Below are 18103 nucleotides of genomic sequence, written 5' to 3' on the forward strand. Positions count from 1 at the left end.
TGGGTGGCTCACCCACTACATCCATAGACATGGGGACCTCCATCTGTGCCTCTCACCCTTCCCCCAGGCCAGGGTCCTTGTCAGGGGCCATGAGCAGCCTGTGGGGTTAACTACAGACAACTTTCTTCAAATCTGTAGAAGAGGTCAAGGGGGACTCACTGTGATCATAACAGGAGAAGGATGCAGAATGTCATTGAGAACCCCACTCGATCACCCTTTCCCTCTGCCCCACCGCCGCCCCTGAGGATCTCCTTTGAGCCACATGACTATTCCCAGCACCTAGAACAGAGCACTTAGAACATTCCCAGCATATAGCTGGCACCCATTCAGTGCACAGTTAACCCCAGGGCTCCTCTTTCCCAGGCCTCTCATCTTAAAGCTGTGGGAACTCAGGACTAGGAAGATGATATGACTTTGCCAATGTCCGGGAGGGTCATGGCAGAGTCAAGAGAAGAAACCTGGCACCCTGCCCTCCCTGCTGAGCTCTATCTGGTCCACCAGCAGTTCCTAACTTGCTTCCCATCAAGTATTTTGGTTGAATAATGTGGGATGAACACAGAAGGCTGCTCATACCTAGCAGGGGACCTGGCCCCTTGGCACACCTGCAACCCATTCGTGGCCCACAGCACCCGGCTTGGGACACTATGCCACAGACATTTCCATGCACTCTCATGGTGACCCCACTTGTCCTCCTGCCACACAGCTGGCAACCACAGAAGCTCTCGCCCTTAAAGGCAGACATCCAGGGGGAGTTACTTCATCAAGGGGTAAAATATCTGCAGTAACCCCAACCAGAAGTCTGTTCACGACCTCAGCCTGAGAAGCCCTTTGTCCAAGTAAGACTGATCCACATGGTTCCATGACCTGTCTACCAGACCCTTTCTCCCTGCTATGGAAATGGCTGAAGGTAAGAGTAGGTTATGATCGAGCACAATATCCAACAAGAGCCAAATGCTGCACACAGGATCCAGAGGAGCCCCAGACCTGCCCCAGGTCCCCGCCTGGGAGAGATGGTGGAAACAATGGCCCTATTCATGGAAGGGGACTCTGAAACTTGAGTATGTGTTATTTAAAATGTCTCTGAAATCAATGTTAGCACACTGACTCGGGCTCCCTCCAAAATAATTTTAAATGTCCTTGAACCCATTTTTGGCATATCACTCATGATGAGGCAGGTACTGAGAGCAGCATGGTTCAACCAAACTCCCAGAAGCCTTGGCAGGAGGAATATGGTCCTATCAATCAACACTGGGGTGAGAGGAAGGAGGGGGGAAGAGCAGCCGTGGTTTGAGAACCTTCTGGAAAAGGGTTTGCTGTTATTATAATCAAAAGCTTTCACCACATTTTTAAGCTTTACCCACTACCCTAACCATTCCCTTCTTCGGGGAGTGAGGTTCCAGCAGCTGAATGCCATCTAACAAGAACTCCCTCTCATCACCATGGAAGCCAAGAGAAACACATTTTTTGAAAAGTGGCACTTTGCTGTAGAGAGGTCTGCTGATGGGAGCTTAAATAATGACGTGCCAGGAAAGATTATTTTTGTAAATTCCTGGAACACACGTTTTGCTCTGGGCATGAGCCGGTTAGTACTCTTCACGCTTCTGTTGCCCCGTACTTTACCTAGCCAGCCTGCTTCTGTAGGCAGTCTGATCAGGACCCCTTATACACGCTGTAGTTTTAAGTTGAAACATGGAAAGATATGGTTAGGTGTCCCTGGGAAGTAAGGAGAAAATGTAGACAAAGTTCATGCAGATGGGAAGATAGATTTAACTGTCTATCTGTGAAATCTCCTCCACAGGCTGGGCCCAGCAGAGAAATAAGAAGTCCATTCACTGGGGGTCCCCTGGGATCCGCAGGAGCATTTTCTATTACCCCCATGGTTATTCCACATGTTTCTGAAACTCTCCTTGAGGACACTGTCTCTGATCCCCTATAGGGCCAACTCTAGGTGAATATCCTACTCCAACTTGAAATCTATTCTGATAAAATTTACTTCCCCCAAATAGATAGGCCTCCAAACTTTCCCATCTCTGGTTTCTGCTCACAGGAGCCCCCCACTCTGAATACCTTCTGGTCTTGAATTAGATCCGGGCTCCCTTCCTCTTACTTCCTCCTACCCTCTCAGTGCCCCACTGGCGTCAGCGAGTGCTGCCTCCTTCAACTCCTCCCTTAAAGCCCATCACAAAGAATAGATGCTTGAATGTTTGGAGTGGAAAAGGAAGAAAGGAGGAGCTTCCTGGTTATTTTCAAGTTAGCTTTCAAAAACATCCCATCAACTGCATGTCTTTTTTTTTTTTTTTCTTAAGCAAATTCATCTCTCTCTAGCCCTTCAACCCACACCCAAGGGGTGAGTGGGTTTAGCGCCCCTTCACCTGCCTTGTTATGCTTCTCTGATTTGTCTACGCTATGGCCCTCACATCTCACAGGCTTAATAGATTTTTTTTTTCTTAAGATCGGGCCCAAAACCCATCTCCTGCTAAAAATCTGTCCACTCATCTTTCAACATTTAGTTCTAGATCCACCTTCTACGTGGAAATGTTCAAGCCCATTGTAAGTCCCAATAATACTTCCCTCCCCTGCATTGCAGGCACTGATCTCTATGCCATTCCTTTTCATTAAGGCCCATGAGTTTCCCATAAAATGCAACAAATACCCATTTCGTGTGTGTGTGATACACTGCATTAATGTTCAAGATCATTCCTACCCCTCCTGCCCCCACTCTGAGAGGATTATGCATCCCTAACCTACCGGCATCAAGCTTGGCAATATAATTTGCTTTGGTCAATGGAGTGAGTAGATTGACTTGTGCCACCTTGAGCAGAGGTTCTAAACATCACCACCTCATTCTGACATTTCTCCTTTTCCCTCAGCCATGTGAGCAGTCCATATAAAAGTTGCTCTTCCAGCCCGGGTCTCAAAATAAAGAGGAAATGGGGCAGAGCTAATCCTTAAAGTCCATGTACACAAGTGAGAGATAAACCTTGGTTGTAAGCCTTGATACAGCTTGTCACTACAACATAATTTAGCCTAATCTTAGTGATAAAGTGTGTAACAGGTTCAGTTTTTGTAAATGGTGGCTTTACACGAGGTGCCTCATTCTGTCCTCCAACAGGCCGGCTGGGTTAGTTTTCCTTTCTCCCTTATTACTCATCTCTCCATTATCCAATGACAGATCATGTGGAAACTCAAAAGAACTTGTTCAAATCCTGAAAGTTCAGAGATGACAGAGCAGATGAAATTAGGTCTTCTGGGGCAAATTCTCAGCTCTTTCCACTTGGCCATGTCAGGGGTTGAATGGTGTTCCCCAAGAACATGCTGAAGCCCTATCTCGTAATACTTGTGAGTGTGACTTTATTTGGAAACAAGGTCTTTGTAAGTATATTCAAGGTAAAATGAAGTCATTAGGATGGGGCCTACTCCAATATCACTGGTGTCCTTGGAAGAAGAGAAGAGACACAGAGACACTCAGGGAGAACACTACATGACAACAGAGGCAGAGGCTAGAGTGAGACATCAAGGCATCTACAGGCCAGGGAACACCAAGGATTGCTGGCGACACCAGAAGCTAAGAGAAAAGCATGGAAGAGATTCTCCCCTAGAGTCTTCCGAGAGAGCATGGCTCTGGCCAACACCTTGATATCAGATCACCAGCTTCCAGAACCATGAAGGAATAAATTCCTGTTGTTTTAAGCCACCCCAATCTGTTGTCATTTGTTACAGCAGCCCTAGGAAATCAATGCACCATGAATAACTCAATTTGGGGGCAGAAACCACCAGAAACTCTCAGTAAGTTGGGGGATAGAAGAGGTCTGTCTAAAAATACCTCGTTCCTCCCGCTGAGGAACCATCCCGACTGTATTTGTTCCCAAGAGCTGTCCTAACAGAGTACCACAGACCAGGTAGCTTACACAACAGAAATTTATTTTTCACAATTCTGAAGGCTAGACATCTGAGATCAAGGAGTCATCAGTTGGCCTTTTCTATGGCCTCTCTCCTTGGCCTCTAGATGGCTGTCTTCTCCCCGTGTCTTCACATGGTCTTCCCTCTGGGCCTGTCTGTGTCCTAATCTCTTCTTGCAAGGATATCGGTCATATTGGATTAGGGCCCACCCTAATGAGCCCATTTTCACTTAATTATCCTTTTAAAGACACTCATTGCCAAATGAGGCATTGAGGGTTAGGACTTCAAGATATAAACTTGCAGGGTCAGGGGGACACAATTCAGCCCACAATGCTACCTCATGTTTTCAAATGTCTGAAGAGCCTCTCATGATGCCTGTGTTCACAGCCTGGTCACTTAAACAATCTGGGAAGGAGGCTCAGGATATAAGGATGGCCCTGCCAGCCCTTTCAGTTGCCAGACCCATCCCAGGGTCTAATAGCCAGGACCACATGAAACTTGGCCTTCACTGTCCTCTTACAGATGTTCAAGTGGTTCTGAACCATTTGCCTCATTCATGATTTACTGTTGTCTCTGCTTTCCTGGCTTCAGCTACCTTGGTGGGCATCAGGTTCTCTCTTTGGCTATGCTGATGATTAGTTTTCTGGCTAAATCTCCTCATTACCCCAGGCCTTTGATCCTCTACTTTGGCACAACCCCTCCTCATGGGTGGCTCTCCTTGTAATCCTCTTGCTGCCTCCAACCTTACAGTCAAAATTTATAACAAAAATTATGACATATTTCGAGATATATAAGATTATTAGACATAACTAGTAATCAGTTCTCCTAAATGGCTGCTAATTACTTTCATAAAGCAAAACATAATTTCAGGTGTTTTTCCTTCTTACTAGTTTAGGCATATCTAGAACCGAAATAATAATTGACAAGTTCTCTGAAACTCTGAATGTTTTAATCATTTATTGTAATACTGCTTCACAACAGTGAATTTTATCTGAAGAAGGCAGATAAATAATCCATGGTGCAGAGATGAAATATAAGGAGAGGGAGAAAAGAGAGAATGATGGAGTCAGGTGGGCTTTTCAGGTAGTGGGCGGGAAGGCAGATCACTGCAGTGACTTTGGGAATGAAATCTGAAAAAAGAGGTGGAGCAAACCTTGGGTATTTCTGGGGAAAATCATTCCAGCCAGAGGGAACAGCAAGTTCAAGTGTCCTGAGGTGGCCATGTGCCTGGAACAGGTGAGGAAGCAAGGAGAAGAGGGTCAGGAATGAGGCCGGAAAGGGACTGGATGGCCATATGGGCCCATTTCTCAAAGAACTTCAGATTTTACGGGGTGAAAGCAGGAACTACTCGAGGGTCTGCATGGAGGAGCCACGTGATCAGATGCATGCTGCAAGGATGACTCTGGTTGTCTGTGGAGCCGGACAGAAGGTAGGGCAGAGAGGGTGGAGCGAGCTCTGGGCAACCAAGAGAGCAGGCTCTAGGGATGGAGTAGGAACAGTACAGGCTTTGCCATTGACCTTGAAAGTCCAGCCCTCTCAGGCTGTGGGAGAAAGGGAGGGAAGGAAGATGTGGAGCAATAAGAGAAAGGCCCAAGGAACGGTGGGTAAAGCCAGAGGAAACGGAGGGAGCTGTCAGGAAGGGGGAGCATGGCCCGGCCAAGCGCTGTGCCTGGGCCGGAAATGGAGGCCTGAGGATTGACACTTGACCACTAGGAGGTCTTTGGTGAAAATGAAAGTGGAATTGGTTTTTGTACAAGAGAGAAAGAGAGGAGAAGTAGCGGGCATACCAAATATCATGCATGCAAGGCGGCTTCTAAATCGAGGGAAGCCAACACACTGGGGCCAATATCCCTGAGCAATGCTGCTGTTGGGGTAAGGGGAGGAGAGGCAGCCCCGGAGGCCGTGTCCACGCTGCTTTTGCTGTGGGGCTGTAAAGGTCCACGGCAAGCCCACCAAGTAAAACCTGAATTCCCCAGAAGCCTGAGGATGTGGACTTTTGTCAAAATTTGATTTCTCGAGTACTTTCTGCATTAACTTCTGTTGGTCCAAGTGACAGCCGGTTTTAATTTAAATCAGCTATTTTCCATAAATAAATAAAAAAAAAAAAATGGGATCCCTGGGTGGCGCAGCGGTTTGGCGCCTGCCTTTGGCCCGGGGCGCGATCCTGGAGACCCGGGATCGAGTCCCACGTCGGGCTCCCAGTGTATGGAGCCTGCTTCTCCCTCTGCCTGTGTCTCTGCCTCTCTCTCTCTCTGTGTGACTATCATAAATAAATAAAATAAATAAATAAATAAATCAGCTATTTTCACAAAAGCAGGGAGAAGCGTACCTTATCCTGCAATCTCTTACTCCAGAATGTTGGATCCTTGATATCTGGAAAGAATTTGTTTCCGTGTAATTTCTAGGAGTGCAACAGGAAACACATTGGCACAAATGTTAATTCTAATGCTTGACATCCTAGGTTTTGCTTTGATTCCAGTAGATCAATAAACACCTTTATTCAGACTCTTATTGCCTCCTGGACTGGCCTTGAGGAGGCTTGTGTCCCTGGGTCCCAGGTCCTGTGGGTGACCTCCTGGCCACTCCAGAACGGGGGTCAGAGCCCTGCTAATTACTGTGAGAATCTGGCTTCTGACACCTGCTCTCCAATCTTGTTACTGAAATTCTTTGGTGTCTGGAGTGAGGCACCCAACCTCCCTATACTTTATTTACTAGTTTTAGTTTTTAAATGTTGAACTGATAATAACATATCGCAGAACAAACTAATTTCAGCATATGTTTGTCTCTTGGTAGATTACGTTCAATAAAGATTAAATTCTAGACCAGCTTTGCCACTACTCAGGACGTTTCTGGACCGCTTTCCCCAAATGCTTAATCAGAAGCGTTCAAGAATTACAAACAAATGTTGCCCTTGGCCTTGACAAAATGATGCCAAGTTCTACTTCCTCAAAAATATCCAACACTTTCTCTTAACCTATGCTCTGGATTAAACACATCACTGCTTTTCATCCATGGATTTTATGTTAAATTTTACTAAAATGTGGATTTACCTCAGAGAGAATAACTTTGCAACAAGAACCACAGTAAGAGAGATTAAAACAGAAAGAGCAGCGGTTGTGTTTACACTGTGGTTGTGTTTTAACTAAAATTAAGTTGATCCACACACAGCTCTTCGGAAAGGTTATGCATAAAGTAAGATATAACGATATGCATGCCATGCTCGTAGCTCTTTATTCCAGCTCAGAGTCCACCTCCTTCAAAATGCTTCATGTGCTGCTCCAACTGGAAGAAAATTCTCCTCCCTTCTGGCCTTCTGTAGCATATTAGGAAAGTATCCTCTGGTCCTTTGTGTATTTTTTTTGCTAGATAGGGCTGCATAACAAAATACCACAGACTGGCTAGCCAAACAATAGTTCTAGAGGCTAGAAATCCAAGGTCTAGGTGCCAGCAAGTTTGGTTTCTGGTGAGGCCTCTCTCCTTGGCTTGCAGATTGCGCTTTCTCACTGTGTCCTCACGTATGGCCTTTTCTCTGTGTACATTTATCCTGGTGTTTCTCCCTCTTTTGAAAAGACATCAGTCAGATTGGATTATTACACCCCCTGCCCCTCAAACAGCCTCATTTCAACTCACCTCCCCAAAGACCATATCTTCATATGCATTACATTCTGAGCTACTAGGGGTTGGGACTCCCATACATAAATTTTGGAGGGAAACAATTCAGCCCTTTTCATTCATTTTAGAATAATATTAGGTATCTGATGTGTCTCTCCTCCTCAACTTGATTGTGGGCTTCCTGGATGAAAGGCCTTGTTTTAAGATTCTGTGTGCCCCTACCAATCTGTTGTTTAATGGATCTTCTTGATCACTATTGGAATTTTGTTCATATTTGTCCTGATATCAATATATATTTTGAAGGAGAAAAAAGAATCAGCCACAGTGGCTTCATGGCAATGACTGGGCTAGATGATTTCCCAGGTTCCTTACGCATCCCACAACTGTTCATTCCCCGTCACCATCCATGTGGTTTCCCAAAAAATTCTCCCTCTAGAGTTTCAGTCGTTTGGTTAATTTCTTCTATTTAGACCTCCCAAGAGGTGCCAGTCCTAACTTTTTCAAATTCTCCGTACGCTTCTTATTTTCATATCTGCATCTGGCCTGACTTGGGACCTGACTTGGGACCCGGAAGTGAACAGGCTCAGGGCAGTGCAGCGGGCTGCCCAAAGTTGTCCAACACCATCCTGATCCCGAGAGGACCCCAACCAAGCTTTTCCAATCCCAAGGCCAATAACCTAATATTCTTCATTATGCAAAGATAAGAACACCAAAGGCTTTATGTCTTGTGGGCAGTAATTTATGTAACGAAGTGAGATCATAGTCTCTCTTAGAAATCCCAATGAACCTTATAACAGTATATCTTTTAGTACCAAAGGGATCCAGCATACTTCTTTTGTCGATTCATAAAATGCTCAAATGCTCAAACCATATGTTTAAGTACAACTCCCAATGGATATATTCTTCCTTAAATGAAAACAGAGAAATTTTTCAACATCAGGTAGAAAAATAAGCACGGATATTGGGAGGAATAGTCTAAATGTAGCCCCAAGTCAGTTCCAGGACAGTGGAGATGATACCAGCTTCATAGCTTGGCACCTCCCAGCCCCCAGTCCTGCTCTAAGGCATAAGTTCATGCAGTAGGTACAAGACAAACCCAAAGATATGTGTACTTGAACATGAGCCTTGCTAGACACCTTCTGTGTACAATATTGCTTTCATAGGGGCATCTGGGTGACTCAATAGGTTAGGCATCGAACTCTTGGTTTCAGTTCAGGTCATGATCTCAGGGTGGTGAGATCGAGTCCTGTTTGGGGCTCCATGCTCAGTGCAGAGTCTCCTTGAGATTGTCTCTCCTTATCCCTCCTGCTCACGCACTTTCTCTCTCTCTCTCTCTCTCTCAAATAAATAAATAAATCTCTTTAAAAATTGCTTCTATAAAACTGAGACCATCAATGTAAGCAAGCCTTTCAAATAATACATTTTATCATCTAAAAATATTTAGGCATAACACATATGGAGCTCTTGTGGTTCCCTTGGGCCAGACTCAGTTTGAAAGTGAAGGTGAGATCTTTGCCGAACACTCATGGGTGTGCGTGTCCCACCATGGAAAGGGCTCTTCTGTCATGAGTAGACAAGTGAAAACACCCCTAGCCTGAGAAGAAGGTGTGTCTCTGCATGACTGAGGCTTTGTGCCAATTATTCCTTGTGCCAATATCAGGAATGTGGGTCTGACAAACAAAAGATCATGTCACTGGCTTGGCTTTCTCTGTGAAGGCTGTAACGGCCCCTTTTCCTCTTTGGAGCCTGACTTTCTAAAATGGATTTTGTTCATTTTCCACTCTGATGGAGAAAAACTGCACGTGGCAGTTTATGAATTGGATCTCCCAGCAAGGCTCTGAAAGACAACTGGAGTAGGGGTGGTCTGTATGTGTGAAAGTCCCGGGACAGAACTGAAGTCAGGCTGTGACACACAATGACATCTATGTGTGACCCAGCAGCCAGCAAACCGACTCCCTGCAAGGGGAGAAGCATGCCAAGTGAGGACGAGAGGACTTTTGTTCATCCTCTTTATCTTGCAGATGCTGGTTGTTTGTCTGTTGGGGGAAATTAAAAATAAGCAAATAAATTCCTTGCTTGTGTGCCGTCTGGATTTTTTTTCTCCCCATGCTTTCATTTTGAATCCTCCAAAGTATCTTCCTCCCTTAATTTTATGGCATTATTATGTACACATGTATCCAGTATCCATGCATGAAGTCAGAGATATCAATTTGTCTTTCCAGACTCCTTTGGGTTTGCCGCTGTGTAGAGATCCATAATGAGATACAAGAGTTCCCGTCCCCTTCCCGTTAACATAATTTATAGAGTTTTCCCTGTGCTCAGAGCATGGAGCTAAGTCCTGCATAAGCAGCAATAACAGTGCATTCTTAACAGCCTCCCTGGAAGGTTTGCTAAATTCTTTCTGAGAGCCTCTTGCTGGCCCTCACAAAGGTTAGCTAAAAAATAAACTGGAAGCTGGGAATCCAACTGTGAGAGCAGAAAGTACATTCTATTGCACAGATAGAGGACCGAGTTTGTGCAATCACATTTGGCATTCCGGCGAACCCTGATGAAGATCATTTTTAGGCAAAAATCAACTTCCCAAACCCAAGCATGCTCTGGGTTGGCTAGGTTTTTGTTTTTTGTTTTGTTTTGTTTTAATAGATCCTAAAAGTTAAAGATGGGAATCTGAACTGCAAAGCAATTTTTTTTTCATCTCCACATCATTTTACCTGACCCAAGAAGACAAAAGAGGGGCAAGTGTCATTGCTAAGTAATACTTCAGGATATGACCTACAGGTTCTCTCCACGTAATCCAAGAATCCTCTGTGTGATTTTCACAGTCGAGCACATTGATAAACACCTCCTGGATGACAGATGAGTGCGGAGCAAAAGAGACAGAGGGAATTTGGTACAAACACACGAAGAGCTGTTGACTTTCTACCTTGAACTCAGAAAGTATGGCGTTACCTCGAATTTTTATCAGTGGCACAAATAACTACTTTTAAAATCACCTATTCATGTGGTTCTCCGTTCCTCCGCACCAGGGCAGGACCTTGGCATAGCTTTTGGAGACTCACACGACTTGTGAAAAAAGAAGTCTCAGCCAAGAACTTTGGTGTCCCAAAGGACGAGGGCAACCTGAACATTTAAATAAGCTCCTCAATGCCAGGAGCTAACTGCTCCCTGTTGGACTCCAGCCCACACCCCAGGCGTTCACCCAGTGGAGGACCCAGTACTCACCAGTCATTAGGGTGTAGTAATTGGGGTAAGAGAGACTGGGAAAGTCAGGTGTCAAGTAATCCACTTTCACTCCCCTGCTCACGATCTCTTTGAAACCAGGCAAGGACTCCAGGGCCTCATCACTGATGTAGTCCGAGCGAAAACCATCCAGCAGAAACACCAGGAGCTTCCGGCCCCCCGTGGCTGGCTGCGCCAGGCTGAGTGCAAGGACCAGCAGGAGGGCTCCGAGCTTCAGGGCCATGCTGCCAGGAGCCTGCCCGCCGGCTGGCACAGCCGTCCCCTTGCAAAGGCTGAGGATGGGGAATCTGGAGCTCTTCTCTCTTCTAGGGGCTGGACCTTGACTGGCTGGCCTTCCCCAGCCAAGTTCACTTTCAGGATTTAAAGGTACAGCACCCCCTTTTAAAAAGCACTGATGCTCGCCTTTTACTGGAGAGCCCAGAGCCTCCACTCCTCCGGAGAGCCTGGGTCCCCAGACAACCCAGAATCCACATCAGGGGACAGAGGGCACCTTATGATTTGGGGCGAGAGTTCCAGAAATACAGGCACCCGCAGAGAGGTGGAATTTTAGAAGATGACACACGTCCACAGTAAGTTTGCAGCCAGGCTAACCAAAGGGTGGAGCCAAGGAAAGGGACAATCTTTTAATTTGCAGCTGTCCCACGTCTCTGCCCAATTTAAACCCTCTTACTAACTTTTTTCATTCGCAGTTTAGTCATATGAACCTCCTAATTCGGTCTATAAACAAGAGATGATAAAATTAGGTGGGCACCTTAGTGAACTTTTCGGCCTTGCCTCTGTCGCCAGGGCGTTTAAGAACAAATTACTTGTCTCTGTCTCAGCCACTTGTTTTGTTTTTCCCATGCAACTATATACAGTCTTTATTGTCCTATTTTTCAGGTTGCTGATGTCCAAACCCATCTGCAGGAGGAGGCAGTTCTCAGCCAAGCTACAGAGCTAGAGAGTTGAACAACAGGAGGTCACTACTGGCAGACTGGTCCGAGGTAGCATTGCCCCAGGAGGGCAGCCAGGAGGCAGAGAGGCAGAGGAGGAGAGTTTGCGATGCAGACATAGATATAACCATGTGGGCTTCACGATGAGAAGGATTAGGCCAAGGAGGTGCTCAGGGGCTGGCCAGGAGGTCAGTGAGGTGCAGCAAGGCACAGGGGGCCTAGGAGACCAGGCCCTACATCCAGATTGCTGGGGTTCCCCAGGGTGGGTCTTTCATTTGGCAGAAAATTTAATGTAAAGGCTTATAAAATGAGCATGGCCCATAGCAAGAGCTTAACAAAAGCTAGCTATTATTAGCATTATAACGGTGCTCAGAGCCCTGCAGAAAACTGCGAGGCCCAGGGCAAAGCTTTACAGGGACCGACCGCAGCCAGACACCAGCCACCTGGACCTTGGTCAATTCTAAAATGCCTCCCCCTCGGGATGAGCACTGGGTGTTATGCTATATGTTGGCAAATTTAACTAAAATAAATAAATAATAATAATAATAATAATAATAAACAAAAATAAAAATAAGATGCATCCCCCAGCCCTGGCCTCGCTCCATGCTCTCTCTTCTCCTGCGTTACTGCAGAGTCAGGCTGAGATCACCAGTCACTTTCTAGACTGTGTAGCACATCAGCCAAATTACCATTCTTGCCTCAGTGGACTTAGACAAGGATCAGACTTCATTTTTCCAATAAAAGTAATGCTTTTCTACAATTAGAAAAATAAGGGAGCTTTTCCTTAATGTTTGTTGGTTTGAAGACACAATGTCATTCTTATTTCTTTGAGCCATGAGTTATTACTATTATTCTAAGCAAAAAAGAGGAGGAAAAGAAAAAGGAAGGGAGGGAGGGAGGGAGGAAGGGAAAAAGGGAAGGAAGGATGGAAGGAAGGAAGGAAGGAAGGAAGGAAGGAAAAACCACAAGGAGGGAGAAAAGGCCGGAAAGGTGCTGATGAACTGGTGGGCTGCCCAGGCAATGATTACACACATGAAACGAAGACTAGCGAGCTAGCTGCCAGGTCCTGAGCAGTTCTGGGTTTTAGACTGCGGAGGTGGTGTAACAGTACAAGCCTACATGATTTGACTTTGGGGGAGGAGGAGCCTGGGCTCACTTGGAGAAAAGTTAAGGACTCAAAATTTTTAAGGATGAGTATACATGGGATATAACTTTCCTCTCCCACTATCTGGAGGCACAACCCAAAATATGGCTTCCTGAGTGTCCACCAGGCCCTCAGAGGTTCCCAAGGCTCTACTGACAGTGCTGTGACGTGTCTGGGTGGGGGCACTGCTCATGTGGCTTATGTTGTTTTACAATGATCTTATTGTTTTATGATAATGTTTAGACAGTTTCTCTAAAGTTTTGGGTCAGTAAATTATTATAAGTAAGCACCTTTCATATGTATACCAACATACAAAAAAAAAAAAAAATGAAAACATATGGGATGGAATTCAATGCAAATCCCAGCATTGCAAGATCCCTGGGTGGCTCAGTGATTTAGCGCCTGCCTTCGGCTCAGGGCATGATCCTGGAGTCCTGGGATTGAGTCCCGCATCGGGCTCCCTGCATGGAGACTGCTTCTCCCTCTGCCTGTGTCTCTGCCTCTCTCTCTCTCTCTCTCTCTCTCTCTCTCTCTCTCTCTCGCTCTCTGTGTTCTCGTGAATAAATAAAATCTTAAAAAAAAAAAAAAAAATCCCAGCATTGCCTGCAGTAAAACTCCTCCTAATCTTTTACCCTCTGGCCTAGAAAAGGTTGGAAGTAAAAGCCAAAAAGCAATAGATCATAAAATGTGATTAATATTAACCACCCAAAGTCTTGTGGTCCAAAGTCTATGTGTCTGTAATCTGGAGGAGCTTGTTTGGGTGTGGTTATCATCACCTATATTTAAAAAGAGTATTTCTTACTACTTGTTTTTCAAAGGTCGACAATGCTATAAGGCCATTGCCCACAGTACTTTACCTCAGACAATGCAGAAAAATAGCAAATTTCCTCCACAATTTGGAACCACCTTTGTGTTGAAAGCTGCTCCAGGTCTCGCTAGTGGCATGCATGAGCTCTCTCAGGAGTGTGCTGCTTAGACCTGTCAGCACTCTGGGACCTCACCTCTGTGGAGAGGCAGGGGACATGAAGAAAATAAACCAAGGCTTGCAGAAAGAAGACAGAATTCCATGGCCTGGATTCTGGCATTATGCAATTGTGTGATCTTAAGAAAGTTACCTTCCCATTCTTCAGTTTTCTCCTCTGAAAAGTGAATTTCTGAATTTCTGAATTCTCCTCTGAAATTCAGGTCCTTTCCAGCTAAGGACCTGAATACCCATTTTTCTAAAGAAAACATCCAAATGGCCAACAAGCACACAGAGAGATGCTTAATGTTACTCATCATCGGAGAAATGCAAATCAAAACCACAATGAGATATCCTCTCAGATCTGTCAGAATGGCTAGCATCAGAAAGACGAAAAATAACAAGTGTTGATAAAGATATGAAGAAGGAAATAAAATCACTATCCCAAAGAAATAACTGCATCTCCATGTCTACTGCAGTATTACTTACAATAACCAATATATGGAAACAACCTAAGTGTCCATCTATGAACAAAAGGAGAAAGAAGGGATCCCTGGGTGGCGCAGTGGTTTGGCACCTGCCTTTGGCTCAGGGCGCGATCCTGGAGACCCGGGATTGAATCCCACGTCAGGCTCCCGGTGCATGGAGCCTGCTTCTCCCTCCCTCTGCCTGTGTCTCTGCCTCTCTCTCTCTCTCTCTGTGACTATCATAAATAAATAAATAAATAAATAAATAAATAAATAAATAGGAGAAAGAAGATGAGGTGTACACCTACACAATAGGATATTATTTACCATGAGAGAGAAGGAAATCCTGCCATTTGCAACAACATGGATGGACCTTGAGGTTATTATACTAAGAAAAATAAATCAGGCAGAGAAAGACAGATAACTCTATGTTCTCACTTGTGTGTGGAATCTAAAAAAACCCCAAAATCATAGAAGTAGACAGTGGAATGGTGGTTGCTGGGGACTGAGGGATGGGGGATATGGGGAGATGTTGGTCAAAGAGTATAAACTTCCAGTTATGAGAAGAATAAATTCCAGGATCTAATTACAGTATGGTGACTATAATTAACCAAATACTTGAAAGTTGTTAAGAGAGTAGATCTTTAACGTTACCACTACCACAAAACAAACAAACAAACAAACAAAAAACCCACAAACACAAAAGCAAAAAACCCAAATGGCAATTATGTAAGGTGGCAGAGGTGTTAACTAACCTTATTGTGGTAATCATTTTGTAATATATATGTGTATTGAATCAAAAGAGAGAGAGAAAGAGCGCGACTCTGGCAAGTATGAGAGTTAAACGTGAAAAGGACTCCAAGGTGGCATTAAATAAAGTGCATACAATAATCATCCTATTTGTGCCTACCAGAAAAGTAGTCTTTGTACACTTTTTAAATGGAAAAGTTCTCCAAGAACAAACTCCCTCTAAAAAAGGCAGCTGAATAAGCAGGATCACAAGAATACTAAGTAGTATATCTAGAAACTATTAGCCTGATTCTTCATCTCATGCTTTTTGCTGTTTCAAAGTGGGGGAGCTGGGATCCTCTCTTTACTACTGTCGGCAGCTCCCGAGTGGCAACCACTGTTTGCCTTCGGACGGGGTCTGCGGTGGTGGACCTCCAGGCTCACTTCTCTAGAGCACAGATAAAGGCTGAACACACCCCACCAAAATTCCAGCCAGTAAGACTGGGTTAACATGTAGCTTTTAAAGTTCCTCTTTTAAAAAAATAAATAAAAATAAAGTTCCTCTTTTGATTCTGGTCAAAAGCCAGGCTTGGGAAGCACCGCGGATGGTGACCAGCAGCAGTGGACAAACCTGAGCAAGGTGATGTCACTATCAGATTTTGTATTTTAGAAAGCAGGCTCCAAAAGCCCTGTGGAGGCAAAAACAGTGTTGGTGAGAGCAAGGATGACAATATCCACCTTCCTTGATATTCAGAACTTTAAACACAATAACTCATTCAGACTTCCTAAAGGTAGGTATTTATACCTCTGTGATACGAAAGAAATCAAGGCTCAGAGAAGCCTAATGTCAAATAGCCTGATGTCAGAAATGAAATTCAAGCCCAGGTGTCTTTTTATAGTATCATATTTTGGGGATGATACATTCAATTTTTGAAATGAAGAAGAGGAATCAAAGCCTGTAAAAGACAAAGATAATAAATTCTAAGTGTCTTTTATTTATGTTGATTGAACTGAGAAGGGGAAATAGAAAATCACCATTAGAACACTACAGATGTAACTGTTACAGGCAGCACCCACTGACTTAGTGGGAGAAAGTAAGAAAGTGTTCAAAAGAACGAAAGCATGGGGTGGGTCAAAGTAACACAGGAGCCAGCCAACCTGCAAAGGCTCCCAGTGGCCAAAGCCAGAACAATCTGAATCATGAACGAAGCAATGTAATATTGGAATATTAACCCAAAGTACAAAATAAATATATAAGTCCATCCTGGTATAAATGGATACTTGAATAAGCAAGTAAATAGGGGAGAAGTGACAAATATTTCTTATAAAAGAATTCCAAATAATACATGTTGATACCCTCACTCCAGGAGGTGGAACTTGATCCCTACTTCCTCTCCATCAAGGTTAGGCCAGACCTAGAGACTCACTTCCTAAGAACAGAGTAGGGAAAGGGAAAAGTAACTGTGCAATGGAGAAATCTGGCAAACATGACATTACCCAAGTGATGGGGCTTAATATCACCAGTGATGAATGTGGACATCATGTACCCCCATGATCTCATAAGATGAGCTAGACACTTCGCTCTGTAAGATGTTCTCTTCAAAAATCTGTAACCCCAGTCTAATCATGAGCAAAACACCAGATAAACCCAGATTGGGGGGGGGTTCTACAGGATAACTGTTAAGTACCCTTAAGAATGTCAAGATCATGAAAAACAAGGGAAGACCAAGACACAGTCACAAACCAGAGGTAGTTGAAGCAACATGACAACTAAATGTAATATGACATAGGACCTGGATGGGGTCCTGGAACAGAAAGAGACATTGAGGGAAAACTGGTACCTCCAAATAAAGTCGCTTAGTTAACAGCATTGTACCAATGTTAGTTTTGATAACTATACTCTGGTTACATACAATGCTGACCTTACCTGAGGGCTTCTGGGAACACTGTTATTTTTGCAACTTTTCAATAGGTCCAAAAATTTTTCAAAATAAAAAGTTAAAAAAATTAAATTGAAACTAGAAACTTGGTCATCAATAACAGGAATCTTGAGAAGATAAAAGTGCTTTTGAGAACACCAAGCAATGGAGTAACAACTGCCCTTTGTTTGGGAGCTAGGAGGGAAAGTTACCTCAGATACAGGCATACTACTACCAGTCAATCCACACTGACTCTGCATCTTGTCATGGTAACATTTCTAAGGCCTCTAAATGAAACAAGGCAAAAAGATTGTCTATCGTATCAAAAGATTTGTTTTAGTGTTTCCAATAAGAGGAAGCTTATAACCCTGTCACCAAAAAAGTCTGCACTATACTAGTGTATGGACACTGGTGCTGGCTAGACCCCCCTGATGCCTAGAGAAGCTCTCATGCACCTGTTTGTACAAGGATATAGGTACACGGGTGTTTATTGCACCAACGTCTGTAGGTAAAAACTTAGAAACAATCTAAATGTCCACTAGCAAGAGTATGAATAAGTGATGTCAATATTCATATAATAGAACACGATACAGCTTTTCAAAAGAATGATCTACAGGAATACCCACCTTCCCTCATCCCCAACTGCAGTTCCACTTTCCGTGGTTTGTCACCTGTGGTCACCAGTGATCAGGATGCAGATGATCCTCCTTCTGATAGAGTGTCAGAAGGTCAGTAGTAGCCTAGCCTAAAGCTGTGTCACAACACTTACCTCATTCACCTTGCATTGTCTCATCAGGAAGGCATCTTATGGTCCCCCAGCATCACAGAAAGAAGGATGAGTATAGGACAGTAAGATTTTAAGAGAACGAGACCACATTCACACTTTTATCACAGCGTGTTATAATTGTTCTGTTTCATTGTTGGTTATTATTGTTAATCTCTTACTGTGCCTAATTTATAAATTAAACTTTACCAAAGGTGTGTATATATAGGAAAGAACATAGTCTATACATAGAGTTCAGAACTATCTGTGGTTGGTTCTGGAACATACCTCCCTCGGATAAGCAGGGAACGAGTGTAGACTTAAATGTCGGTTCTTGGATAGATCTCAAGAACAACGCTGAATGGGAAAAAACAAGCTGCAGGTGGATACAAACAATATAAAATATTAACATGAAAACATGCAGCACAATATGTAA

General features: G+C 44.2%; 1 protein-coding gene across 1 annotated transcript in view; it reads right to left on the reverse strand.

The window, feature by feature from the left end:
* Window positions 1-11083, reverse strand: part of ENPP6 (ectonucleotide pyrophosphatase/phosphodiesterase 6) — a 112525-nt gene extending 101442 nt beyond the window's left edge. The window contains exon 1 of the mRNA XM_072775929.1: window positions 10735-11083. Within this exon, the coding sequence (XP_072632030.1) occupies window positions 10735-10975 (241 nt within the window). The 5' untranslated portion in view covers window positions 10976-11083. The remainder of the gene's footprint in view (window positions 1-10734) is intronic.
* Between the last annotated feature and the right edge of the window lie 7020 nt (window positions 11084-18103).

This window comes from Canis lupus, chromosome 15 (genome assembly GCF_048164855.1).
Source record: "Canis lupus baileyi chromosome 15, mCanLup2.hap1, whole genome shotgun sequence".
In the NCBI taxonomy this organism is placed as follows: domain Eukaryota; kingdom Metazoa; phylum Chordata; class Mammalia; order Carnivora; family Canidae; genus Canis; species Canis lupus.